Source organism: Medicago sativa, chromosome 5 (genome assembly GCF_051527215.1).
Source record: "Medicago sativa cultivar Bolivia chromosome 5, Bolivia_mono, whole genome shotgun sequence".
NCBI lineage: Eukaryota > Viridiplantae > Streptophyta > Magnoliopsida > Fabales > Fabaceae > Medicago > Medicago sativa.
In genome coordinates, this window is record NC_140753.1 from 19,896,939 (window position 1) to 19,924,918 (window position 27,980).

A 27,980-nucleotide genomic window follows, 5' to 3' on the forward strand; every position below is an offset into this window, starting at 1 on the left:
CCTTTACTTTATAATTTACATTCTTCACTTCTTTATGTTTTGCCTCCCTTTTTATCAATTAATACTGTCTGTAATAATAATAATAACTAAGGAAACAAACAAACTAGTAACACTGGTTGCATGACAGAGTTTGTTAATAAATGCTGTTTTTTTTCATTTTATTTTATGGAGCAAACTGAGGGTTTTGATTGAACACTACTTAAGAAATAGTATGGGCTACACTTATTTCCCTCAGGCTTTTTCATTTAGAAATGTAATTGATTTAAGGTATTGTGTATTTGGATGAGATGATGATATAACGTGTATTTGGTTTTACGATCGTAGTGAACCAGAAGCTACACATTGTAGCTTCTAAACATATGAATTGGACACATTGTAGCTTCTAAACATATGAGTTGGACATCTTCAAATTTAAGGTGACAGTTGTCCATTGCTCAACCAAACACAAAGTTAGTGTAAAAATTATATTTTAATCAAGAACCCCTAATAATACCAAAATTAATTTTAAACTTTTATAATAGCTTTTGTCTCTCTCAAAAATGAATCAAAACGTATTAACAGTCTCTCCAAATTTGAATTTAAGTATGGCAATATATACAGGGATGTTAAAACTCTTGAGTGAAAACTGTGTTATTCACGTAGTTATTCTATTTAACTCGAGAAATTAGTTTTATTTCGAAAAATTCAATTCATCTCACAAAAGAATATTGAGGCAATGCCCTCATTGATTTGGGGGTACATTTTCAAGTGACCTTTTTGTACCATTTTTAAGAGCTAGTTACGAAAAACCAATTTGCAAAAAAATTAACCATCAAGAGTAATATAAAGTGATTATAATTTCAGTCCGCATTGTGACCAAGAATCTTGCAATTTTATGCAAGCAAAAGTGTCAAAAGCCACGTCTATATGTAACTTAAAAGAGAAAGAAAGGACATGCATGGTGACGAAAAAGTTTGTTAAACATGTCCCAGCTGAGAATGGAAAGATACGTGTGCTAATCACCCAATACAAAGCAACGATGTTATTAGAGTGTAAACTAGTTTTAATCTCTTATAATTGCTTCTTGGTTCAATTTAGCTCTAATAAACAATAATATCAAATTAGTCTTTAACATTTGTATATAGACGATAAATTAGTCTCTGATTTATTATAAGATGAGAACTAATTCAAGTAATTAGTTTTTGAACCGTCACAAAAAAAGTATATATGCATAAATGTGTAGGAGCGCTTCATTAGTTATGTGTATATTTGGTTCCACTTTTAGACAAACCATAATTCACTCTGAAGATGTAGAATTGATTCTACTCATATTATATGTGGGGGTTGGAGTTCGAACCCCAGACACCTCACTTCTCCACATTTAAAATGCGTGAGTCATTGTCACTAGGCTACTCAACTAAAAAAAATTGGCTCTGATATGTTTGGTTGTTGTCGAGTAGAATTGATTCTGTCTCCAGAATTGATTTTACTTGAAACTAGAATGTGTACCTTTTGATTCTTGAATTGATTATCACATACATATTTAAAGTTCAACTCACTTTTACATGAATGTATCCAAACACAAACTACTTTTAGTCAGAATTATTTTTAACATCAATTCTCCTCACCGAACAATCAAATACACGCTATGTAGTCCTTAAATGTATAAAATTCAAAAACTTGTCTTTAACTAAATCTTTCGCGAGTAATTTCATGAACCAAGCTTAAGAGTAGAAAACATATTTGAAAATTAAACTAACATAAGACATATTTAAAGACCAAGATTTCTCGTAAAGTAACATTTTCAAAAATATTTTTGTAGTATTTAACATATTGAAGTACCTAAATAATTTAGTCATTAATCTTGATTTTTTGTCTAATACTAGTTTTGTTGTAGTGGTGGATCACTTCATTCATGCTGACACAACTGTTTCGGATCATCTAGTGACATCTATGCCCCACTCTCTCTGTCTCAATATCTCTCTCTTCTTCCACATCCATATATACACAATTATGTCTATACACAACACACACATGCAGCTTTCTTTATTCCATTAGATCTGAAAAAGACTACTTACCCAACTTCACATACATCCTTTTACAAAAACTTCCCATTCACTCACCCTCTTTCATTAGAATCACATGTACAACTCATCAAAACTCAACAACAAAACCTTCCATTTCTCTTCATCATCTCCATCCATGCAGGAAACCATTCAATTTGTAAGTATCTCCTCTAACTCATCAAAACCAAACTCAAAATAAAAACAAAACAAAAATTACTTTTTCCACCCCCATAATGCTAAAGTTCCTTATTTTACTCAAACCCGTCACATTTTTTTAATTCACCTCTCTCAAAAAATATAAACTATGTCACAAAATGAAACACAAACCTCAAAATCTCCAAAAGAAAAAAACATCAACAACAATAACCAACAAGGTTCTGGTGGTAAGAAAACATCTTCATCATCTTCTACCTCAACAACAAAACCACCAGAACAAAACATGAAGTGTCCAAGATGTGACTCTCCCAACACAAAATTCTGCTACTACAACAACTATAGCTTAACACAACCAAGACATTTCTGCAAAACATGTAGAAGATATTGGACAAAAGGTGGAGCTTTACGCAACGTTCCAATCGGTGGTGGATGTAGAAAAAACAAGAAAATGAAATCATCATCATCATCAAGACTCTCTTGTGATTCAAAAGACTCAGCTTCTTCTTCTTCAGAGCTTGTTGGTGGCTTGAAATTTCTCCATTCTCTTTCTTCACCTTCCATGGATTTTCATCTTGGTAGTGGTTTATCTTTTCCAAGACTTCAACTTCATAATCACCCTCAAATTTCTACTACTCCTATGTATAACCAGTTTTCATCTTTTGGAGAAACTTCTTCTGCTATGAATAACTATCATGGTTCTTCAAATTCTGTTGCTGCTATGAACTATCCTTTTTCATCAGGTAATTATAATGGTGCAATACAAGGTATGAGTTCAATGAATATTAATCATAGCAATAATAATATTGCTTCTTCTATTGAATCATTGAGTTCTATGAACCAAGACTTGCACTGGAAGCTACAGCAACAAAGATTATCTATGCTTTTTGGTGGTGGAGAAAATCAGAAAGATAATAACAATCTTCAGAATCAGACAGAGAAGCCACTCCAACCCATTTTGTTTCAGAATCTTGAGGTTACAAAGAATGATGATAGAGCTTTTTCTGTTGGAAATTCAAGAAGAGAAGATGCAGCAACTGAGTGGTTTTTTGGGAATTCTTATGGTTCAGCTGCTGCTACACCTACTGCAAGTGGTGGAGCTGGACATGATAGTGGAAGCAACTGGAATGGAGGTGGTGTTCATGGTTGGAGTGATGTGCAACAGCAATATAGTGCTTTGCCCTAGTTTGAGGGAGGATCAAGATTCAAGGTAGATCTTTTTCTAGAAACTTAGGAATTAAGAAATTAATTAATAGGTATATGTTAGTTATATTAATTATGTATTGGTGTTTACATTGGCTTTAAAAAGAACACATATATGTAATGTAACAGATGGGAAAATTAAGACCATATCAATGTTTTGTCATATAACTTAATTATTATCATTCTCATTTGTTGATATAATTTGCTAATCAATTTTCTAATTTCTAAAATCTTATTCTTACTCAATATTTGATAGTACTATACATATAGTACCTCCTTAATTTGTTGTGCCCTACAATTTTTATTTTTATTTTTTTTATGTGGATCTTCCTTAATATTTAATTGTTGCCTTGATTATGAGTCCTACATAAAAGAGATTAAAAGAAAGCAAATATTTGTGCTTTTTTCTTTTTTGCAATCTAGATCATATGAATATCAATAGGCTAACCCCACAATTATAAATTACAGTACAGAATCTTTCTGCTATTTTTTTAAAATTATTCATAATTATATATTTTAATTGAGGTGTGTAACTGCAATTACGGCTGCAATGTATAAAGGTATTAGAAGTCTCTTGATTGATATGCTAATCTTAACTGTGGTTGCATCAGCTGCAATATATTAAGATTTGAGAGTAACTAATTTAGAATTTTGTTCAATTATTATTATTACTATTATTATTTTGAATATTAAGTGCAGTTTAGTATCTCTATTGCATATTGTGAAGCCACTCTCTATGTGATAATGTTGCTGTTTTTCACTACTCACTCAACATAGTATTGGGATCTGTGAAGGATATTTTTGGAGTGTTGTGAATTTAAAATGAAACACAATGAATGTAATATCTTAGATTTGTTTTATGCTGAGTAGATTGATAACTATACAAAGCTTATGTTATACTAACTCCGTCCCAATTTAATTGACACAATTTTGTTTTTCACACATATTAAGAAAAATGTATAAATAAAGGAGAAAGTAGAATATATTGTATTGGGAATGATAAAAGTAGTATTATTTAGTGTTATATTGTATTGGGAATGATGAAAGTTGTATTGAAAATTGAAATGGATCAGTTATTTTGGGACACTTTTTTTTGTAAAATGGATCAGTTATTCCGGGACGGAGGGAGTATACAACAAACAAACACTATATATGTCTGTTACTGTATGTAATGTATCTATGAGAAAACTGAGTCTCACGCTGTTAAGCTAGAACTGACGAAATGAAATACTAGATCACAAAACACGCAGTGGTTGGCCGTAGCTTCCGCTGCTTGCCCTCTTATTAGCCCTGCACTATATCAAGCCTTAGCCCTGCTCCTCTTCTCTCTCTTGCAGTGTAGTGTGATTTGGTGGTGTCTGAAAAAGTGCTGGTGTAAAGTGAATTCAATGAATGAAACACTGTCACACCATTTGAATAACAGACACATAAATTTTAAAAATAATGTATATATCTCATCCATTTCATAGGAGACTTGTTTAATAATAACCGGTTTCTCAGGGCCGGCCCAACATATCAAGAGGCTTAAAACAAATTTTATAACGAGGCCTTTTAGAATCAAAAAAATAATATCACAGCGCTTATTGAAACCATAATAAATCATGTATTGTTGAATTCAAGATTTGAACTTACTACCAAAAGGATTTGAGGCCTTAAAATTGATCAACTAAGCTAGATAAATATTGATTATTAGTATGTCATATTATACATTTATAGCTAAATTGATTTATTTTAAGGCTTTATTTTAACCCAAAATCTTGAGGCCTAAAGCCCTTGCTTGGGTGGCTTGACCCTTAGGCCGGCCCTAGTTTTCTTCTGGGAGCTTAAAACATTTTTTTGTTATGTTTTTTGGGGTGTTACATTTAATTTACTATTGTTTTACATTATAGCATATCATTTTTACACTTATTAAGAATAATATATGCAGTATCGGGGCAGACATCTCACTTACTCAACTTTAAAGTGAATTTCTCTGTCCTTGTGAGCTTAACTCAGTTGGTATAAACAATGCATAAAAATATAGAAGGTCCGGGGTTCAAACCCCGGCCACCACAAAAAAAAAATGAATTTCTCTAGCCCGCTAGGCTAATTAACCCAAAAAAAAATTCTCTAGCCCGCTAGGCTAATTAACCCAAAAAAAAAAAATCAATTGAAAACATAAATATATCAAATTTTATGTCATTTTATATTGCGATTAATTCAACCGTTAAGTTTATCAAACATTTAAAATTATATTTGCTAATTTATATACCGTCAATATTTCACTAGTTTATTTCTTATTCATAATAAATTTATCATTGTTTGTTTGTTATCCACTATTTCTTACCAAATAGGGTTAACATTACGTTTTAAAAAACCTACATTGTCGATCATATTTAATTTAAAGTCTTATAAATAATGGTTTTTGATTTATTGTAGTGTAAAATATTTTTTTTTATCAAAGTAGTAAAATATAAAAGACAGGAGAGGCCTGAACCAATACAACAGAGATACATAGAGTAAAACCTATGAAAAGAGAAACCGGATCTATCCCAAGAAAGGAAAGGACCTAAAGAAACAGGTGTCAAAGACAACCATTAATCTCATTGGAATATATTCAATGACTTTTGAAGAACTAAGCTAGGTATGGTCGGTCTTAAGCCACACTTGGAGCATAGTATAATTTACAATGAAACTAACATAGTTACATGATTAAGCCATCAAAAATTTAGTAAATAATACACTTTAATGCTTCATTAGAATCGCTATGTCACTTTATTTATCAAACTCACCGTTGATCTTAACATTAAACATTCAATTATATGAAGGGATTATATGTATGGCATCTTTAAATATAAAGCTTAGGGTTCGTTTTTTGAAGCAAAAAGAAAAACAAAAATGCAATAATGTTTAATTTAATTTATAGCTTTATAGTGTTGGAGAATGAGCCCTTGATTCATTCATTTCATACGTGCTATTTTGGCACCGATTAATATCGATATCTCATTGCAAGTGTGTCATGTACAGAGAGAGGAAAAGCAAAGCAGTGAGTGAATGTTGCTTTTGTTGCTTGTTTGTCGTCTTTATTCTTCCCTTTCATTGTTAGCTCGAAAGAACTTAGACCCCACAAATGTGTAAAAAGATTTGCATTATTATATGCTACTACCTCTTTACTCCTTCATTCCTCACGTATATCTATACACATATACTTTCATGCAATCTTATTCTTCCCTTTGTGTAAAACGTATTTACTCAAATTTACCCATATAGCTGTACAGTTTAATTAATGAATATCTACCAACAATTATAAAACATTATCAATATTATAATTTGTTACGTAAATATTTTGAAAATTTGTGTGAATTTTTTAGTTACTGGATGTATACATACGGAAAATGAGGCATGTATAGCTAGGCCCTTGATTCTTTTTTTTCTTTTCAGACAGGATTTTAATTCATATAACAACCAGTAAGTATGTATACATGTTAATTATCAATAACAAATAACAGCATTATATATTGGCTCATATAATAAAACTAAAAGCTAGCTCACGTGTTGGCGCGGGTAGCCCAAGCAAAATGAGGTCGTTCACGCGTTGGCGCAAGTAATCTCATTATCAGTTAGCTCTCACATTAATGATGATGTATCGCTGTGTATTTTTTGCTTATATATATATATATATATATATAGTGAAATGCTATAAGTTTGTTCCTCTAAAAAAGAAAAACTAAAACGCAACTTGCAAATTATATGATTACCTTCTCATCATTAATTGAAACTCAATAACCACTTGAGGTCATCCTTTAAATCTCACTTTTAACTTAAAATAAAATATTTAGTAAATGAACAAGGGGGAAATCTTCAATTTGTGTGTTATTTTGTTGGGGGTTCAAATGACTCACGTGAGTCACGCAAGATGAGAGAAACTAAGCAACCAAGAACATGAAAGTACGTGATTAACGTGAGTTTGAGAGAGACACTTTTTTATAAGTTGTTGAATTATATTGTGTGTGCAAGCAAACCGTCATTTTACAACTTCCATATAGTGCAAGAAGCTCATGACATGTACGAGAACAAAAACTATACTCCATACTTCTTCATCATTCCTTATACTACGCCGAAAACTTTGGCCCCCACCACACTTTAATCACTCGATAGTTTCCTCCACTAACCAAATACATGCAATCATATGTATGACCAGAAACATAAAGGAACATCATGCATGCCACATATACAAACAAAGACCAACATATTTTCTTAGAACACTCGAGAACTATAGTTCATTCATGGCTTTATAACTAGTTTATTAAATTATACTTTTAGTCCTTTAATTTGAGCAATGTTTGATTTTAGTCTCTCTACTTCAAATTCAGAAATTGATTAAAAAAAATTCTACGATCAATTTTATTTCACTTAACTATTTTGAAGTCTAGTTTTTATTAAATGTTATACTTTTTTTTTTAAGAAACTAAACAAATTATATTAAAAAAAACCAACACAAGTTCCTCTAGCACAAGGTGTGCCAAAGGAAGCTAAAGTATCCAAAAATTACAATAAGACAATCCACAAGCTACCACAAAGTAGCCAAAAAAAATAAAATTATGTTACAACCTGAAAACATAACAAAGGATTTAACCTCGAAACTGAATACTCAAAATCAAAAACAGCATAATAAGATTTAAACCATCAAAATGCTTGGAGTTCAACCTTTTCCAGTAAAGATAGAAGTTGTTCCGATTTATTGTGAAAAATGTTTCATATTGCAGTCTTTCCAAATAGTAAAAAGAGATGAAATCCAAATAATATTAAAAGTCAAACGAGACTTGTTGGAAAAACCTCCAAGACCTCCAAACTAAAGAAAATGCTCAAATAAGGAACCTTGAAGAGTCATTGAGATGTCTAACCATCCCGATAATAAAAGCCACAATTGACCATAAAAAGCACAAGAAAACAATAAATTGTCCTGATCCTCAACCAATCTGCAAGCAGTAGAACTAAAAGAATCATTATAATCCAAGATATTTCTCCTAAACAGATTCGTCTTAGTTGCTAATCTATTCAGAAACAAACGCCAAACAAAAATATTGACTTTAAGCGGAATTTGCTTAAGCTATAAAATATGATTGCAGCGATCATCAATTGCTACATCCGAACTAGTCAATTAATTATAAGCACTTTTGACCGCGTACTTGTGGGAAGAATGAAGCTTCCAAATCCACCTGTCAGACACAGCAACATGCAAAACCACAAGTGAAAGTTGTTCCGCACACTCCCTCACCAACCTCTCTTCCCACGCAAAAAGTCTTCTTCACCACTTCCACGCCTCACCATTAACCTCCCAACCCAAAGAAAACATCTCTGCGACAGTGGTACATTTATTCACAGCAAGATTAAACAATCTAGCATAACTAACGTCTAAAGAAACCTCATCCAGCCAAGGATCCTTCCAAAACAATGCAGAAAACCCATCCCCCACCTGTCTAGAAATATTATCCAACAACCACTGATCACTTAACAAACTGCCCCCCTCCTCATCATACTTCACACACAACACATTATACCACAAGCTTCCCCTTTCCTCCAACATCCTCCACACCCATTTATTAAATGTTATATTTTCTTGAAGTCTATCTATTATAAGCCTAACCCTCTCGTCTTTGGGTAGGATATTCAGTAACCTTAGATCACGGAAACATCTCCTTTTTGGTAGATAATCGATGTTGGGTCGATTAGGCTTATATTTGTTAACCTTCTTCTGAATGCTATGAAACTTTTCAAATCCTTTCTATATGCTATGAAACTTTTCAAATCCTTTGTATATAATTTGATAGAAGTGCTTTGATTTTTTTGTCGATGTTTCCAAAAAAAAATTCTCCAGTTTTTGACGCTTTAATGATTTTTAATTAATTCATCTCTTGTCGAAAAATTATAGTGTTGTACAAAAACCCATATTTTATGGTCATAAACATGTATGTAAAAAATCATAAACAAATTTAACCTCTAGATCACTTTATAAACTTTATGCATAAAAGAAAAAAAAATAGAAGATCAAAAGTAGGAAAAATCTCAAAAATAAAATAAAAGAATAGTAACTTTTTGACAATTTTTTGTGTGAACCAGATATTCTCAACACGCAATTATAGAGACCAAATTTTTGAGTTGAATAAGAATATAATAAATGATAAACTTGTTTCTCAAGATTTGATCCGGGTGTATTCTTGCAAGAAATTTTTGACAATTTCACAGTTTTAATTTCAATTATTCAATTAGCTATTCAACCATAAATAGTTTTTACTTTAGGCATATTTTACAATTTGTCTTATATTACAATTTGTCTTATATTTGTAGAATATCAGTTATTCAATGTTGGTCAATATGTACCAAAAAAAGTTAGAATGTACCAAAACAACGGTCAACATTAGGAGAAAAGTAAAGTTAGAATTAAAATATGTATGTTGAATTTAATTATGACGGAACGACTGAATGATTTCTTTCAAATTTTCACCCCTTACTACCACTCTATAAATAATTAGCCAATTCCAACCTCACACCAAATTCAGTAATTAATCATCATCTAATAATAAGATGAAGATTATTCACATACTTTTCTATTTCATTTTTTTCTCATTCACCATTTCACATGCTTCTATCAATGATTTTTGTGTTGCGGATTTAAAGGCTCCAAACACTCTTTCAGGCTATCCCTGCAAAGCCCTAGCAAACATCACATCGGAAGATTTCGTCTTTCACGGCTTTGTAGCTGGAAACACTAGCAACTCTTTCAAACTTGGAATCACCACCGCAAGTGTCACCAATTTTCCAGCCCTTAATGGACTTGGAATCTCCGCGATGCGTGTAAACATAGATGAAGGTGGATTTGCTCCAATGCATACTCATCCGGGTTCAACCGAATTAATAATAGTAGTTCAAGGTGAAATTACTGTTGGATTTGTGACACCGACTGCATTTTATTCCAAAGCATTGAAATCGGGTGATCTTTTCGTTATTCCACAAGGAATGTTGCATTTTGTAGTTAACTCTGGCAAGGGAACAGCTGCTGGTTTTGCTGCTTATAGTAGTGAAAATCCTATTGTTCATCAACTTGATCTTCTTTTGTTTGCCAATAAGTTACCTTCTAATTTAGTTGCACAAACTACTTTGCTTGATCTTGATCAAGTGAAGAAGTTAAAGGCTCATTTTGGTGGAAGTGGATAGGAATATAAGGATTTTTTTTATGTTGCATCTATATCAAATATTAAGAGACTGTATGGTTAGATGATTTAGCAATAAAAGAATAATTTGAGTCATATATTTCTTCGCTTCTTGTCTCTCTCTTTGAAATCTAAAATCTTTGAAATTCATCTTTTCCTAGAATGTGTCCTCATAGATATATCATTTGAAATTCAAATAGTAGTGGTACCTTTCATGAAAATTAAAAATCAAATACATACTAAAAAAAATCAAATACCAATACTCCAGATATATCTAATTTATTGAGAGAGATATCATGTCAACTAGGTATTCTTTTACACGCAATTGCATATGTTATTATCTCGAATTAGATAGAACCGCAAAGAGTATTAAAATATTCTCTCAAAAGATTTAACATTGTTTAATTTTTAGAGTTGGATTCGAACAAGAGCTCTAGTTAAGCTGAAAGAGATTCATCCATTCATATCTCTTCCAAGAGCTCTTGGATAAACTGCACAATTAGTTACATGATATTGTTGTGATAAATATAGATCTTAATTGCACTTTTGGCATTCAAAGTTTCACATTTGTGCGATTTGATCCCCCAAATTTAAAATGATCAATTTCGACCCTCAATTTTATTCTATTTTGCATTTAGTAGTCCCTCGTGCACATTTTGACTAATTTTGACCAAAAAACTTTGATGTGACTGATTTTAGTGATCTTGCATTTACATGTGATCGCCATCATGGAAACTACATTTTTAAAAGAGTGAATCATCAACTTCGTCCCTGAATTTTCATGGGTCGGTCAAATTCGTCCCTCAATAACAATTTAATCAAGTTAATCAAGTTAGTCCTTCTGTTCAAACGAAGCGTTAACGGGGCTGACGTGGCTGTTAACCTCTCACATGTCAGACGCCACGTAGGTAGGGACTAATTTGGCCGATAATAACAAACATTTTGAAGGACTAAATTGATTGATTTGCAAAAAATGTTTTGGCTTTCTTCCCAAACGACTCTTTTCTTCCCCAACGGCTCTTTCTTCCCCAATTGTATAAAATTGGAACCCTAACTACACAATCTGCAATCTACACTCTAAAATCACCAAAATTTCCTCCAATAATAAGTGGTCCATTTTTTCCCCAATTGAAAAAACTTCAAACCCTAATTTTTTCGTATTGAATCTGAAAGCCAAAATCCTCAAAATTTCTTGAAGCAAAACTATTGAAATTGAATCTGAAATGAAGGGGGTGGAAATATGGGAAAAAACAGTTATGAAAGTCGAGTTTCATCTTCGAGCTCCAAGTTTAATGGTGTTGTGAGAGTTTGTGTTGTTAGAAAATCAAATACTTCAAGTTGGTGTCCTAGAATTTGTGTTGTTAGAAAATCCAATATTGCAAAAAACCCAGGGTCATTCTAGGCTTGCCCTCTGGTAAAGTTCTAATGAAAAGAGGTTGAAGATGATTGAGGAATGTAACATTTCTGTAATAATATTACCATCAAATTAGTCCCTGAATTGTTTCTCTATCTAGCAAATAGATCCCTACGTTATATTAAAAAAACATCAAATAAGTCCCTGAATTGTTTAATCAGATATCAAATTGATCCTTGAAACATATGTGTACAAAATAAACTAAAAAAGCCAGAACACAAGTATTAAGTATGAGAAATTACATAGGCAACAAAACAAGTGTCTCAAAAACGCAACAAACACAAACAAATAACAAAGCAAGCATCAACGATCACAAAAACAAAATAAACAAAATGATAAAAACTTAAAACGAAAAAAAAAACGGACAAAAAAATGGTGAATATGAACACAGAAGCATGATAAACTAGAGGAAAGGTGTTACCTTTAACCACAGCCGAACACAGAAACCTCAAAAACGTGAGAATCGCCGGAGATGATGATGATTTTGGAGAGGTGAGAATGGAGAAAGTTTTAGCGGGAAGGAGAATAGTCAAGGACGTTTTTGATGTTTTTAAGAGAAATGTGAGGAAGGAGGTATGGGTAATACAAGGGCAAAATTGGAATAACATAAAAAATAAAACTGAAAAGTGAAAACTGGAATTTTTCCACTATCCATCAAATTAGTCCTTGAACACGTGGCTTCCTTTTTGCCATGTGTACAAGACAACACAGCATACAGGGCGACAGATCAGCATGGCTAACGGAGCACTTGGACGGAGGGACCTTTTTTATGGACGTCTGACAAATTCAAGGACTAAGTTGATATTTCGCATAATTAAGGGACGAATTTGGCCAACCCGTGAAAATTCAGGGACGAATTTGATGGTTCACTCTTTTTAAAATAAAATAAAAAAGAATAAAAAATGAGGCCACCATTTCATCCAATCCTCCTTTCACCTCCACGTAAAAAAAAAAAAAATTAAAATATGGTTTTGGTCCCTGCAAATATGTCTCGTTTTGGTTTTAGTCCCTGTAAAAAAATTTGTTGTTTTTGGTTCCTGCAAATATGCCTCATTTTGGTTTTGGTCTCTGGCCCTACTTTTGTGATGATTTGCACATGTGGTACATGATGACTGAACCCATTTATTAAAAAAATAGTCCCTGCAAAATCTTTTGATTTTTAAAAAGGTCCCTGCAAAATATTTTTATTTTGAAAATAGTCCCTCCAAGAACAATATTTGCAGGGACCAAAAACAACAAAAAAAAAATTACAGGAACTAAAATCAAAACGAGACATATTTGCGGGGACCAAAACCATATTTTAGAAAGAAAAAAAAATGGAAATGAACCAACGTGTAAGGAAGGATACGATTGCATGTGTCATGGATGAGAATGCTAATTTCACACTCTCTCTGCGTAATGTGAGAGTGAAGATGAGAGTGAGAGTGAAGATGAATGGAGGTTTGATGTGGATGTGGATCTGGAAGTGGAAGGAGGGAGAAGAAGAAGGATTAGGTGGAGTATGGTCACCTAATTTCTTCATTTTTTTTATTTTTTTTATTTTTAAAAATGTTAATTTTCATGCTGGCAAACGTATGAAGATGTTAACTCATTAAAATTAGTCATATCAACGTTTTTGTTGTTAAAATTGGTTAAAACTAGTCCTTGCACCCGTGCTGCCGCACGGGTTATACAAATTGCATATGTGTAAATCCTAAAAGCAAATTTTAATAGTAAGTATCAAACCTTAAAAGTACTTCTTAGTGGTCACACCTCTCTCTGTTATTATGGATAAAATATGAAAATAAAACTGTATTAGTCTAAGAAAATAATGTGTTCTCTATGTATAATCTTATATGCTATATGTGTGGGATATATGAACTTCTTTTTGAGAAAACATATCAACCAATTTACGGACCTTCCTTAAAAAAAAACCAATTTATGGACCGAAAATGTATACCCAAACACAAAAAATAAGGAAAGGAAAGTAAAAGGAGAACCACATCACCTTAACAAAGCAGAAAAGCATAAATGATCATGGTAGTAGAGTTGGGCAATCATGCATATATAAGATAAGTTGGGGCAAGATTTTATTGAAAAAATTAAAACGTTCATTCTTAGAGTTTCCAATCTAATGAATGGAACTTTTTTTGGATATCATAATCATTTTAATCTTCTTATCATGTTAGGACTGACTTTTCCTAAATTTTCTGACAATTTGATTAGTGTATACGTTTTTTTATTTATTTTATGTGGACATATGGATTTAATTATTTAATAATTGTAGCATACATATTTTTCTTTGAGGTATATAGTACTAACTGTCAAATAAGTCTTTGTTTTCTCCTTTCATTTTGTGTGACATGCAGAATGGGAAGTTCCTTTTTTTTTCAATAGTGGAGGAAACTATTCAATTTGATAATTAATTAATTCTTTAATTCTTCAAAGATAATTGGAAAGTCAAGTTGTTAATTAATAGTGTAATTTTTTTTTACATGTACAAATTCAAAGATATATAAATATATCGAAGATAGAGAGATAGATGTGTAACTTGGATCATATCCTTTAACCTTCTCTATATATTGTTTTTAGAGGCACTGTTCATCTCAATTTTATCTATCTTTATCTTAATTACACATACACAATGTTTATCTCTATCATTATACTTGGAGCAATATGTTTATTATTATTTTTATACGAAAAAATGGTAGACACTTGTCTTCACCTTTATAAAAAAAAATATTATTTATAAATATACCCCTTATTTATATTACCAATTTGTATTAATTAATAGCCAAAAAATAGAGAGTAAAAAAGAGAAGAAAAACTATAACACCAAATTGAAGAGGAATCATCCAATAGTTTCATGGAGAAAGTGACGATAAACAACCATTTTTAATAAGCTTCTTCCTCACCATCAATGATGCAACAAAATAAAAAATAGAAGCATCATTTATCCTAATTCACAAAAAAAAAATCAAAAATCCACATACACATTAAGGAATAAAAAAATATATAAAAGAAAGTTCGAAAAATAGACTAATAAACATTTGAAGCTTAACTATTTGATCAATCTAAGAGTAACTTGACTCCCTATCAATTATCATATCATAGAAACCAGTTAATAATCAAGAGATAAGAGAAAAATTGTACCTACACTAATGAATAAATCGTCATATAATTAATACCAAGAAATATTGAAAAATGGATTCAAATCCAAATCCAACACCAAAACTCACTGGTTTCTAGCTTTCATCTTTTGCAGCGAATCAAGACTACTACCACCACATAGTATTATTAGAATTGTGAATATTGTTATTTCCTTTCATATTTGAAGCTCTATGTCTCCTCATGTAGCCACCTAAAGCTTGTCCTATTGCAAACTCCAATCCACAAATAGAACACTCTTGTTTTAGACTTTGATAATCAAAAGATGAAGAGTAAAAGTGAGTGAAAAAACAACAATACAAAATTGAAGATAAACTATCCAATTGTTACTTGAAAGTGATGATGAACAAAACCCAAAATATGATGCACAAAATCACATATTTATACACAATGTTTTCAATGTAGAAACTAAAAATATTGAGATCATATTAGTGGTTGTATATATAATGCGTGAGTGTATGGTCATAATTAAAAAATGAGTTACGGAATAAAAAAAAAACAGTTCAAAGGTTGTGATAGAAATGAATCCATCCATCCATAATAAACATGTAAAGAATGTGTGAAGGAGGTATAACGTAAAATGAAACAAAAAGCATAACGTCAAATTAAAAGTTAATTGTGCCTTGTATTACTTGACCTTGTGTATTCTTTTTAATTGTTGATATCAACTGCTGTATTAATTCATTGTTGGTTTGTTCATGATATGCTATTCATTCATTTCAATCATAATGTATTAGTGGAAGCGATATTATAACATTAAAACAACTATTGGTCAAGTGGTTAAAGTGCTAGGATGGAGGCTATGGGTTGCGAGTTCAACTCCATGCAGAGATTTTTTTCAGAAAGATTTTTTAAACCTCTCAAAAAAGGCAGGATTAGGTTTAGGTTTAGGGTTTCATAATGAGCATGCATTGTGAACCTTAGTATTATATATTAAGATAAGATGTACATGAGGACTAGTGAGTACAAAAGATGGTGAGGGGTCAAAATTGTCCATTTTAATTTGGGGGCCAAAAAAAATAGTACAATTGTAAAACTTGGGAGTTAAAAGTGTAATTAAGCCTTTTTTTTTTATTGCAAGAAGTTTAATAATGGAGTGGCTATATATGTTGTCGATTTTGAATTCTTTCAGTAGTCCAAAAGTAAACCAGAGGTGGAAACAATTGAATAAAACAAAAAATGGTGATACAAACAAATTATTTATTTTGACACACTAGAAAAATTATTTTATGATATTAAAATATTTATTATTATTATTATTATTATGTTTGGTTCTATAAAATGATGATAGAAATTAAATATATTTGATCCATAAACTTCAGCTTACTGAAGTGTTAAATTGAGTGTTTCCTCAAAAATTAAGTGTAGCAGCAAACCAGTTGGAATTGCAGCAATTTGAGAAGTGGAATCAATTACAAGTATTCTTCTATTAGTGCAGGAGAGCATTATAAATGTTGCTGTTATATAACTCACTCATGATACTGTCACGGTGTATAGCTGTGCTTGTGCCTCTTTTGATAACAATGAAATTCTTTGCCTTTTCAAAAAATGATTAATGTATAATGAATCCTGAATTATGTAAATACATAAATTATTCATTTAATTATTTAGTCACTTTAGAGTGGTCAAAATATAGGGAATAGATGGAGGTACACAAATAACATTATCACATTTAAGCATAATTACAAAACAATACCACCCATATTATAATTTTTGAGGTAGAGTATAATTGTGGCCATTCAATATGACATAATCACTTCGTATAATGTATTTTCTAGACACAACAGAATTCAACTTCAAATCATGTTTTTCATCCATCACAAGAAAAGGTGGAGATTCTAAGTAAAAATTACACACAAATAATAACCAATATCAGCAACTGTTGTTACATGAGATATACATCTCCTATCTTGACCATATCTTTTTCTTACTATCCCTCTCTTTAACTCCTTGAGCCTGATCTCTGCTTGTGCTAGCTCTCTTATGAGATAAAGGAACTTGACTAGTAATGACCGGCGGTTTTGTTGTTAGCCTACCAGTTCTTACAATTTTAGGCGGATCAGATTTCCTTGTCATTTTTCTATCACGTAAAGTGGATGACGGTGGCCCGACTAAATTGTTCTCAATGTCATTGCTTCTTAACTGCCTTTTGTTTCTCATCTGCTGAGTAGAATCAGTCCCTTTTAACAAAGCAGAACCTTGACTTATCTGGCGGTTTACCGAGTTTGAACTACATAAAATGCGACTCTCAATATCATTTGGAGATTCATCACTTGTGCGGCTTTTACCTATATCAGGTGTGGCCGCCACCTTTACGGCTTCAACATAACAGTGAGTTTGCTGCCACTGTTGCTCTCGCTCTTTGTATTTCTCCTCTAGTTCCTTCATCTGCCATGACACATGTTGCCACGTGAATTATTAATTAATATACATTAAACAACTCACTCAAAGATGCCAGATAGAAAATGGTAAAAATTAAACATAGTACTCCTTTTCAATGTATGGAGGGGAGATTTAGACATATTAGACTATTATTACTATTACTCCACTTCACTCGTGATAAGCTTGTAATGACTGTTATCGAACATTTCAAATGTAGTGTGCAACAGAAACAAATTAGTACCTGTTGTTTTAGCAAGGATTCCGAGTTCTGCTCCTGCTCTTTCAGTTTTCTCTCAAGCTCCTTGATCTAAATAATATGAAGCGATGAACATAAAAAGAGGTCACTCAAAATATCCCATAACAACGGCAAAGAATATCGCACTACATGAGCAATTCTAGTGCTTGACAACCTTATCTTTTAGAAAGGAAGATTCAGACTCAGACCCTTGCAACTGATCTTTCAGCTTCTTTTCTAGATCCCAAACCTGCAATAACATACAAGAACTGACTTAACTTTTTTTTTTCAGACCAAACTAATTGTTTCAGTCAAACAAAGAAGGATAAACTTTTCTCCAATATATGCATCTTATGATTGCATGTTCTTCATGCTAAGGTTTTGGCAAGAATAAAGAATTAGAGAAGAGTGGAGGAAGCAGTTTTGCAAATGTGTTACAAACCTTCTGTTGGAAATTTGCTGTCTCTGTCTGCAGTTGTTCTTTTATTTTTCTCTCTAGCTCTTTGACCTTCAATATAAGCATGTGTCTTGTTAGATATGAATGTCAAATGACCCACCCAATAACAAAAGCAAGGAACCAATGCTACTTATTTATAACTATATCTTCAAACACTAGCTATCATTTGTAATACGTGCATTTGTGAAAAACTTTAAATGAAATTTGCAGTTTATAAACTACAAGACCAAAACCATGATACACAACCAATGTTGCTAAAAAAATTATAGATGAGCCACAAGTCAAATAATAATCTCGAATTAGAAAACAACCTTATGTTGAAGAGTACAGCAGGTTTCTTCTTTTCCCTTCAACTTTTCACATAATTGAGAAACTTGTTTCTCTGATTGGTTTTGCATGGATGTTTTGAGCTCAATCTGGCCTTCAAGTTCTTTAATCTTTTCTTGTAGATTTTTGTGGATATTATCCTTTCCCTTGGCCTTACTCTCAATGTTTTGCAAGCTTTCTTCTAATTTCCTCAAGGATTCTTCTTTACTTCTGCACTCACTTCGTGCTTTGTCAAGCTATGCCAAAGTGTATAAGGAAGAATTCATCATAAATTGTTCATAAGGCATGAGGAGATAAATTTAATACGTTTTAGTAAGGATCAGCAACCTACCATTGCTTTTGTCTTTTGAAGTTCGCCTGTATCAATTTGCTTCTTAACAGGACCTAACTCAACGCCCCTCACTCTAGTTGCAAAGTTAAGTGAGCTCAGAGTCTCACCGACATCCTGGTCTGATGGACTTATTTGTACAAACATCAAAGTTTTTGAGTCACCTCCTGCAATATGATACAAACATACAATGCAACAAGCTTCACCAATATAATCCTACAAAAACTGGATCTTACTCCTAACAAATAAACAACACACACAAAGAAAGCGGCAATAGCTAGACATACCTAGTGAGTCTTGGAGTAAATGTGTCAATTTAGAATTCCTGAAATATCCAAAAAAAATAGCATTGATGAAACTAACATTTACATATCAAGATTGGTGACACCGTGACAGTAAAGAGTAATTAATAGGTATACCTATAAGGAATGTGACTACTTTTTGCAGCTAAAGCGGATATCACATCTCCAAGAGCAGAAAGAGATCGGTTAATATTCTGTGCCTCCTTAAGTCGCTCTCCTTGCACGTCAGTCTTTGCAAGTCTCTCACTGCCTGCCAAATCCACAAGCCAAAGTTTGCTCTTGGTACACTCACCATTCATCAAATTTTTAGTCTTTACCATTATACATAGCATGCTGAATAAGAAACAAGTATTAATTATCGGTAAGTATAGAAAAAGAAAAACTAGCAGTGATGTATAGTTCATAGACTAGAAATTGTAAAGAAATGGGGAAAATGCATTAGCTTGGTACCAATGAGATCGACTACTATGTTCATTAACGTTGTTACTTCCAACTGCTCTAGCATTGCTTCCAGCTTGCAGTACAGTCCACACGTCACTTATGTTGTCAACCTTGGCTTCTACAACACCAGGTACATGATGATGTCCTTCATAATTTTGTTTTATCTCCAACCTAATAACAATTTCGATACAACTCATTTTAGCTTGCCATATTTTCATAGTTAAACTAGTAGTATTTCACGTTGACAAAGATTTACTATACCAAACTGTTGCAAATGAAATATCAATGACAAACTCAACAAAGGTTACCTTTTTGATGTTGGTCCCGTAGCCAATAGGTCTCTGATTTGTTCATTGTAAACCTCGAGCACACTAACAGATATGTCGTATGAAAATGTTTCACTCCTTTCCTTACTAACTCTAAACAAATGCTCAAGAGTCCTGTAATTTACACCTCTATTCTGCTCTGGTCCTTCCATAGTAAATGTTTTTCCTGTTCCTGTTTGTCCATAAGCAAAGATGCAAACGTTGTAGCCATCCAGCACAGAGATTACCATTGATGATGCATCAGCAAAAACATCAACTGTTAAACAATACCAACACTGTTCTTAGAAAACTTCCAATTGTGTAAATAATCATAATAATAACAACAACAAGAATCTACTAACTTCAAACTAATATAATATACCAGCAGTTACTAATTTATCCATTTACAAATCTAATCACATTGTTTTAAACTTAAATTCCTATCCTTTTTCCATTATTAAAAATAAAAAAAATAAAAAAAAACTCAATATCGGTTACTGAACGGGAGGTTAGTTGAAATTTTTTTGTTTCTTTTCTACAACAACAATTCCATTCGGTTTTTCTCCATTCCTTTTTTTGAAGAAGGGTTTCTCTCCATTCCGTATCTTCTTTAAAACAAAGTTCTATCCTCATTTCTCCATTCCTTCAAATTCAATCTTATGGAGTAAACACTTCATTAAATCCCTTTATCCTTTATTGTAATTTACATAGTACAGTGTGTGCATTATGTTTTACTTTCTGTCAAGTTGTTATCAACCCCTTTGCCAGAGCGTGAAATTTATTAAATGTATTATTTGATTTGCATTGTGGACTATTAGTGAGCCACATTTGCTGTGGCAGGGGTACTGCTACATCAGGTTTTGTGCATGAATGTTTGGTACAATTTGGGATTGTGAGCATGTGAAGGATGGATTGTGCAGGGGTATCAAGGCAATCAATATGTGATAACAAGATGAAAATAATGGAATATATTCAAAAACTCAAGTCACAAGGGTTGATGATACTAATCATGTCATAACGTTATATTTACAGGTTAATTATGCTTTGCATCCTACAAAATTTAGGCCTTCCATGTGTAGTCACTATTTGGCACCTATTTGGAGGATTAATAGGCCTAAGAAATGAATATTTCAATGACTTAAATACCTATTTTTTAAAACAGGGACTAAACTTGGAATGTTTTAATTTTATAGGGACTATAAAAAAATATTGAACCTTATATTTATTTCCGCGAACTAATATGACAATAATGATTAATGATTGTCAAGCAAACAGAGTTCTTGTATCACATTCTGTGCATACCTTGATCATCTTTTGGTGTATAAACCCTGTCAAATCTGAATGATTTTTTAGAGGAGCCAGTTGCCAAAATTCCAAGGCATCCATCTTTTGCTGCATCAAAATCCACAACCGTTGTACACCCAGCTGACATTTCAACCTTATTCAATGGACGACAACGGCAAAAAACTCTGATGTTCCCTGTGTTTTCATAACAGAAGCACATTAGAATTTAACGCCTTTGACTTATAATAATTCTTGTCAAATAGAAACAAAGTCTACTTATACTAAATAGAATAAGTAAACATGATAACAATAACATACCTTTAGCCTCTTGAACTTCATTGAAGAGCTTCTTTCTCTGTGTCATCTCTTCATAATACTTCACTTTAAGATCTTCACACTGCTTAACTGCATAAAAAAAATCTAGCCCTTTAACACGATTCAAACTACTCCAAAACTAAAAAAAATATGTACAATTCTTCGGTCTTAATTAATAAAAATGGAGAATGAACAATGTAATTGAAGCATACCCAACTCCTGTACTGCATAAACCATCTTATTTAATTCAGGGATTGAATCGACACATTCATGTGCTTCAAAGGAAAGCCGAGACTGCTCACTCTTCATCAACTGCAAAACAAATTTAGTGTCGATACTCTTAATGTGTTCCTAAGAATTATAATAAATGATAGTAAGTTAGTAACTCTAAACTCTGTCACTTACCTTTACTTTTTCCTGTAAACTGATAATTGCTTCTGCCCATTTCTTCTTATCAAGTTCATATCTATTAGAAATACTCCTCAGGTTCTCAGCTTGTTTCTCGGCAGTTTGTTCTGACAAATCACATTAATCTAACTGAGAAAGGTCTAAGATTATGATTTTTATATGTTTCTTGTTTGAAGGCCGTGCAATACCTGTAGTGAGTGACTTAAATGTCACTTGATCAAGCTCCATCTGGACTTTTTCCATTTTCCTACTCATTTCAGTTAATGACGTCCACGCCTCATAGCATTCTTTTGCTTTGAGCTCGCACTGCATAGTAAGCTCCTTTATCTTATTTTCATACTTTGCTGTAGATTTTGTTTGCATAACTTTTATCTGAAAGATTCCAATTAAAATCAGGAAAAACAAAATGCTGTGAGCCTATGATATATTTGACACTTCAAACAGCCACATATCAACTGGTGTACACCTCTAACCTGTGATGAAGGAATTTCAATCTGCGCAGCACAGTAGTTACATTCAATGAAATCGCTTGGCACTGGTGGAACTGTATAGCAAAATACCGTAGCCAATAACAAATTGCTGAGTAACTTCAATACCACTGGAAAAACTAATCAAGCACAGTAAACTGAAGAAATTAAGTACCTGACTCTTTTGTCGCTCTCCTAATGCAGATCCCACTAACAACTGGGCTTCCATTTAAACTCTCAAATCTTATGAGAATCACCCCATCATCCTTCACAGTGGCCCGACAATCAATCAGCTGTAGTGGCTTGTTGACTCCAACAGCTGCATAGATATCCAATTCAGATAGAACCTGCCAGCCATAATATTACAATTAAAAAATGAGTTCAAGCTACAAGTTTCTCAAATGCAAAAGCATTAATTCTGCAAAAAAAGCTCACCTTTTCTTCTTGTATGTAAACATTGAACACCCTCATTCCTTTCGGCCCATTTACATTAATAATCTCAACAAAATGCAGGTCAACAAGATATTGTCCAGGAGGAAGGTTCTCAATTCTATAACTAAAACTTCCCACCCGAGCTGACTGATAAATCGACGGGTAATCTCCACCTTCCACTATCGCCTCATTCGTGCGGAAAACATTGCCACCATCAAAAAAAGTGTCACTCATAAACTTCACTCCATCAGCTCCTTCATTAGTCGCTTCCCCTCCCGCATTTACAAACATTACACACTCCTCTGCTTCAAAATATATACATTAAAAGTGAACACTCAATTTAACAAATTAATACATAATATTAATCTTAAGTCCTTTCGCAATTCTTGGAATATTCTAGTTCTAGTGTTACATTTTTCAAACTACCCAGATTTACAATTTATCAAAACCTAAACAATAATTCTAAAACCCCAATTAACCCTAATTTAATTACCAACATTTTTGTCAATAATTGTAAAAAAACACTTTTTTCAAACAACTCAGATTGAAAAGCAATTTTTTTTTTAACTTTGATTGGGAATTGTACTTAGAAAGAGGGGAAAAAGAAAAGATAATTTTACATATTTTGATCGTATTGTGTGTGAATCATAAAAACTATGAACTGAAATTGTGAAATTCTAACCTGAATTTTGAGATCTGGTGAAGCCATTTTGAATGAGTTTTGAACTTGAATCAACAAGCATAGAATCGAACAAGGAATCATTTGCATCTTCCATTACTGAATCTTCTTGATGCTTTGGGATTAGGGTTTGTGGGTCATTGTGAAATTCGTTGGATTGAATCGGTTCCATTTTGAAATTCGTTTGATAGAGAGAGATTCAGAGCGCGAGAGAAAGATGACGAGAAAGTGTGAGCGGTGAGTTCTTTCAATTTTGAATTTCGTTACCGTTGATATGCTTTTGATTAATGGACCGTTTAACTTTTGCTTTTTACTCCCCTAAGCTATAAATAAATAAATGTTTGTACATTTTTGTACTTTAATCGACACAAAATGACCTCTATTAATATTACAAAGTCTCTAACTATTTGGAGATTTTTAAATAGATTATTAAACTAATAAAATTGTATTGCGTGAAAATTTAATCTATGCTTGCGGAGTAAGAGTGTTCAATTAAGCACTCTTTATGTGGATCACATAATATTGAATAAAATCTTGAAATGTAATAATATAAAAAGAGAAATGCTAAGGACAAACGTTTTATCGCACGCCAATAAACACACGCTCACATATTGGTCCACGTATCCACTCCTTGCTTGGTTACCGGCTATTCAAGTTTAGTTGTTTTTTACATTTTATTTTTTATTTTTTTAATTCTCTCACCAAAACAAATCTGAGATTGGAAACCTTGTTCAAAATTTCATTGTTGCCATAAATTCACATGCCACCTTCCTTACGGTTTTGTACAAATTATTTAGATTTCATCCAAATTAGTCAGGAGGGGTTGAATCTCCATCTTTATGGATGGATTCACCATCAACATCAGCAGGTGTATCTTACTTTGTTTATCTGTTTTTTAATTTATTTATTTTTTCTTGAGATGGACTGGGGAAGCAGAACAAAGGGTAAGATTGAAGCTTGAAGAGGTTGAATTAGACTATTAGTCCTTTGTTTTCTTTAATTGTCCTCCTTCCTCTATCTTTTATTAATGTGTATCAGGTTGTAAAGATGATAAGAGGTGTTGGTTGGACTGTTGAAGGAGGGTGTTGGTAATTTTGATGAATATTGTTGCGATTTGGTGCCAAACGGTGGTCGAAGGAAGAGAATTGGAATTTACTGTGAGTGTTGTGATTAATGGATGAAGGTTCTGGTGGTGCTAGTTGCAATTGCAGAAGAGTATTTGAAATGATTTTTTATCTATTTTTTAAAATGAAAGTGTTAAAAACTATTCAACTTGGTATGTCGGTAAACAAGTAACTTACTTTTTGAGAAGAACGATGTGGCTTCACAAGCAATCGTGTGTTGATTGGCGTGTGACAAAACGTTTGTACGTAGCATTTCTCAATATATAAATAATAATGTGATCCATTGAAACTTTTTAAAGGCTTTGGGTTGAAGTGATTGAATGATTTTTTATTTTTAAAACAAAAATATAAATAAATGAATTATGGGTATAAGTAAGATCCGCTTAGGTACTCAAAACTAGTAATTCTATTGTGGATGCTCTTAGATCTCTCAATTAATATAAATTTTTCAATTTGTCATTATGTTACATTTAGTGTATGTTAGGTTCCACTTCTAAAGGGACCACCAAAATTGATTATTATATGTTTGGTTTTTTTTTTTTAGGCGCTGCCAAAAAAAATAGACGTGATGATATAAAACAAACGTGAAATCTTTGGGGTGATATATGACATAAAAAGAATAAAGTATACAAAAACAAATATTTCATCCAGAGTCTTACCAAATATTTCATAAAACGACAAAGAATCTTGCCAAATATTTCATATAACAACAAAATATCCCAAGAGAAAAACTTTAGTCTATGTAGACTAAATATAACGGTTCACGTTCTTATAGTAATCCTCTAAGATGATTCTTGCGGCCACCATATCTTTATTGTGCCTATGACCTACCTCATCATCACTATTTGTGAGTCGCGAATGCGCAATATGAGCCAATGTTCTCTTGGTGGAGTACCGCTCTGATTGGTAACAATAAGGCATTGTTCCCAAGATTCATGTTCGATTGATATCTTTTATGAAGTCCTTCACAATTTTCTCTTGCTCCCTTGTAGAATATGAATTCCCATAGGGCATGCCAACCACGAGGTCTTTGACTTCATTTTTCGCGATCAATGTTTTTAGCTCGTGTGCGATATCGTGAGGAGTTTTTGGTTTTCCATCCCAAAATGACATTTTTAAAAGATTGAAAAACGGAGAACGAAACTTCGTTGTTATGTTGTTGTAGTTTATGCCGGTGTTCTCTGTCCTATGATCCAGAGCCATGAGGCGCCTTGGAATTCTAGATTTGAGTTTTCTCAACATGGCAACTGGACGGCAAGACTTCATCTGGATTTGTTTGATCTGATAATGAATTATTTATTATATGTTTGGTTGTTTAAAGTATAATTAATTGTATCTCTAGGATTGTTATACAAGAAGTTATAACTAAACATACACTTAAATGCAATACTTTAAAAATCGGATTATAATCCAATCGACAAAATTTGCAGGTCATGACTTAGTAGTTAATTAGTTCCACAAGTTTAACCACAATTGAACCGAATAATAAGTAAATAAAATACTTCTTTGACTTTATGTAAAATATTGTACCACTATTCCTTTGTTTTCAAATGTAGATTACAGATAGATAAAAACAAAATTGAAAACTGAAAAAAAAAAGGCGTACCATTATTTTTGTGTTTTCAAGTGTGATTTAGGATAGACAATAGCAAAATTGGAACCTGAAAACATTCTCCAGTTGTTCCAATTTTTTTGTTTTTAAGAACATCAAAATTAACGAGTTTTTAAAAACAATATTGCAAAACACTATAATCAAACAAGTTTAGTTCTTTAATTGTTGAAAACTAAAAAACTGTTTTTAGAAGGCATTCAAGCAGGCGCCAATATAAACCTAAAACTCGAAACCACAATGTGAAACTTATATGTTTGGTTGTTTAAAGTATAATTAATTTTATCTCTAAGGATTGTTATACATGAAGTTAAAACTGAATATACCCTTAAATGCAATACTTTAAAAATCAGATTATAATCGAATCGACAAAATTTTGGGTCATGACTTAATAATTAATTAGTTCCAAAAGTTTAACCACAATTGAACTGAATAATAAGTAAATAAAAATACTTCTTTAACTTTATATAAAATATTGTACCACTATTTTTGTGTTTTCAAATGTAGATTCAGATAGACAAAAGCAATATTGGAAACTAAAAACAAATTGTAACATTAGACCTGTGTTTTCAAATGTGATTTAAGATAGACAATAGCAAAATTGGAAAAACTGAAACCATTCTCTAGTTCCAATTTTTTTGTTTTTAAGAACAACAAAATTAATGAGTTTTTAAAAACAATATTGCAAAACACTATAATCAAACAAGTTTAGTTATTTAATTGTTGAAAACTAAAAAACTGTTTTAAGAAGGCATTCAAACAGGCCAATATAAATTTAAAACTGAAAACCACCATAAATGTAAAACTTATTAAGACAGTGGGATTAATTTTATCTCTAGGATTGTTATCATGAAGTAATAACTGAACATACACTTAAATGTAATACTTTAAAAATCGGATTGAAATCGAATAGACAAAATTTGTGGGTCATTACTTAATAGTTAATTAGTTCCACAAGTTTAACCACAAATGAACTAAATAATAAGTAAATAAAATACTTCTTTAACTTTATATAAAATATTGTAGCATTGTTCTTGTGTTTTCAAATGTAGATTTCAGATAGACAAAAACAAAATTGGAAACTGAAAACAAATTGTACTATTATTTCTGTGTTTTCAAAACTGTACCATTATTTCTATGATTTAGGATAGACAATAGTAAAATTGGAAACTGAAAACATTATCTAGTTGTTCCAGTTTTTTTGTTTTTAAAGAATAACAAAATTAACGAGTTTTTAAAAACAATATTGCAGAACAATATTGAACTAAATAATAAGTAAATAAAATACTTCTTTAACTTTATATAAAATATTGTACCACTGTTCCTGTGTTTTCTAATGTAGATTTCAGATAGACAAAAGTAAAATTGGAAATTGAAAACAAATTGTACCATTATTTTTGTGTTTTCAAATGTGAATTAGGATTGACAATGTCAAAATTGGAAACTGAAAACATTATCTAGTTGTTCCAATTTTTTTGTTTTTAAGAACAACAAAATTAACGAGTTTTTAAAAACAATATTGCAGAACACTATAATCAAACAAGTTTAGTTCTTTAATTGTTGAAAACTAGAAACCTGTTTTGAGAATGCATTCAAGCAGACCAACATAAACCTAAAACTAAAAACCACCATGAATATGAAACTTATATCCCCACCCGCCGATAAAAACACTAATACATTGCTCTAGTAACCTTGAAGTTGATCCAAAAGTAATAAGTTATTGATGTGTAGAT

The 27,980-nt window shown here is 32.0% G+C and overlaps 3 protein-coding genes and 1 long non-coding RNA gene across 5 annotated transcripts; 2 read left to right on the forward strand and 2 right to left on the reverse strand.

Annotated features, from left to right (window-relative positions):
* Positions 1-2,009: 2,009 nt before the first annotated feature.
* Positions 2,010-3,597, forward strand: LOC146920853 (Dof-type zinc finger DNA-binding family protein). The gene has a single exon (XM_085714291.1). It carries the CDS (start codon positions 2,350-2,352, stop codon positions 3,382-3,384), a length of 1,035 nt encoding a protein of 344 aa, XP_085570417.1. The 5' UTR covers positions 2,010-2,349; the 3' UTR covers positions 3,385-3,597.
* Positions 3,598-9,923: 6,326 nt separating this feature from the next.
* Positions 9,924-10,695, forward strand: LOC146920854 (auxin-binding protein ABP19a-like). The gene has a single exon (XM_085710746.1). The coding sequence runs from the start codon at positions 9,966-9,968 to the stop codon at positions 10,593-10,595; it is 630 nt and encodes a 209-aa protein (XP_085566872.1). The 5' UTR covers positions 9,924-9,965; the 3' UTR covers positions 10,596-10,695.
* Positions 10,696-14,824: 4,129 nt separating this feature from the next.
* LOC146920855 (uncharacterized) lies at positions 14,825-15,881 on the reverse strand. Its single transcript, XR_015011934.1, has 2 exons — positions 15,138-15,881; positions 14,825-14,942 (listed from the first exon to the last, which is right to left on the reverse strand). It is a non-coding gene; the product is annotated as an uncharacterized LOC146920855 (long non-coding RNA).
* A 953-nt stretch (positions 15,882-16,834) lies between these two features.
* Positions 16,835-23,758, reverse strand: LOC146920856 (Di-glucose binding protein with Kinesin motor domain-containing protein). Of its 2 annotated transcripts, none has more exons than XM_085714293.1 (19): positions 23,518-23,758; positions 22,839-23,137; positions 22,579-22,750; positions 22,410-22,480; positions 22,125-22,308; positions 21,934-22,043; positions 21,741-21,840; positions 21,532-21,618; positions 21,232-21,408; positions 19,933-20,206; positions 19,634-19,795; positions 19,301-19,516; positions 19,169-19,206; positions 18,885-19,048; positions 18,538-18,789; positions 18,212-18,277; positions 17,945-18,019; positions 17,776-17,841; positions 16,835-17,540 (listed from the first exon to the last, which is right to left on the reverse strand). In XM_085714293.1, the coding sequence occupies exons 1-19, from the start codon at positions 23,684-23,686 to the stop codon at positions 17,058-17,060; spliced, it is 3,165 nt and encodes a 1,054-aa protein (XP_085570419.1). In that variant the 5' UTR covers positions 23,687-23,758; the 3' UTR covers positions 16,835-17,057. The 2 variants fall into 2 exon arrangements, with proteins under 2 accessions (XP_085570419.1, XP_085570418.1); XM_085714292.1 differs by having other exon boundaries at positions 22,839-23,140.
* Between the last annotated feature and the right edge of the window lie 4,222 nt (positions 23,759-27,980).

Excerpts from the sequence above, each read along its gene's own strand:
- LOC146920853 (XM_085714291.1), top strand. The coding sequence starts at position 2,350 with ATGTCACAAAATGAAACACAAACCTCAAAATCTCCAAAAGAAAAAAAC.
- LOC146920856 (XM_085714292.1), bottom strand. The coding sequence starts at position 23,686 with ATGGAACCGATTCAATCCAACGAATTTCACAATGACCCACAAACCCTA. Across the intron at positions 23,141-23,517 it reads CACCAGATCTCAAAATTCAG|CAGAGGAGTGTGTAATGTTT; the intron begins GTTAGAATTTCA and ends TATATTTTGAAG. Across the intron at positions 21,841-21,933 it reads GTTTACAGGAAAAAGTAAAG|TTGATGAAGAGTGAGCAGTC; the intron begins GTAAGTGACAGA and ends TTTGTTTTGCAG.
- LOC146920854 (XM_085710746.1), top strand. The coding sequence starts at position 9,966 with ATGAAGATTATTCACATACTTTTCTATTTCATTTTTTTCTCATTCACC.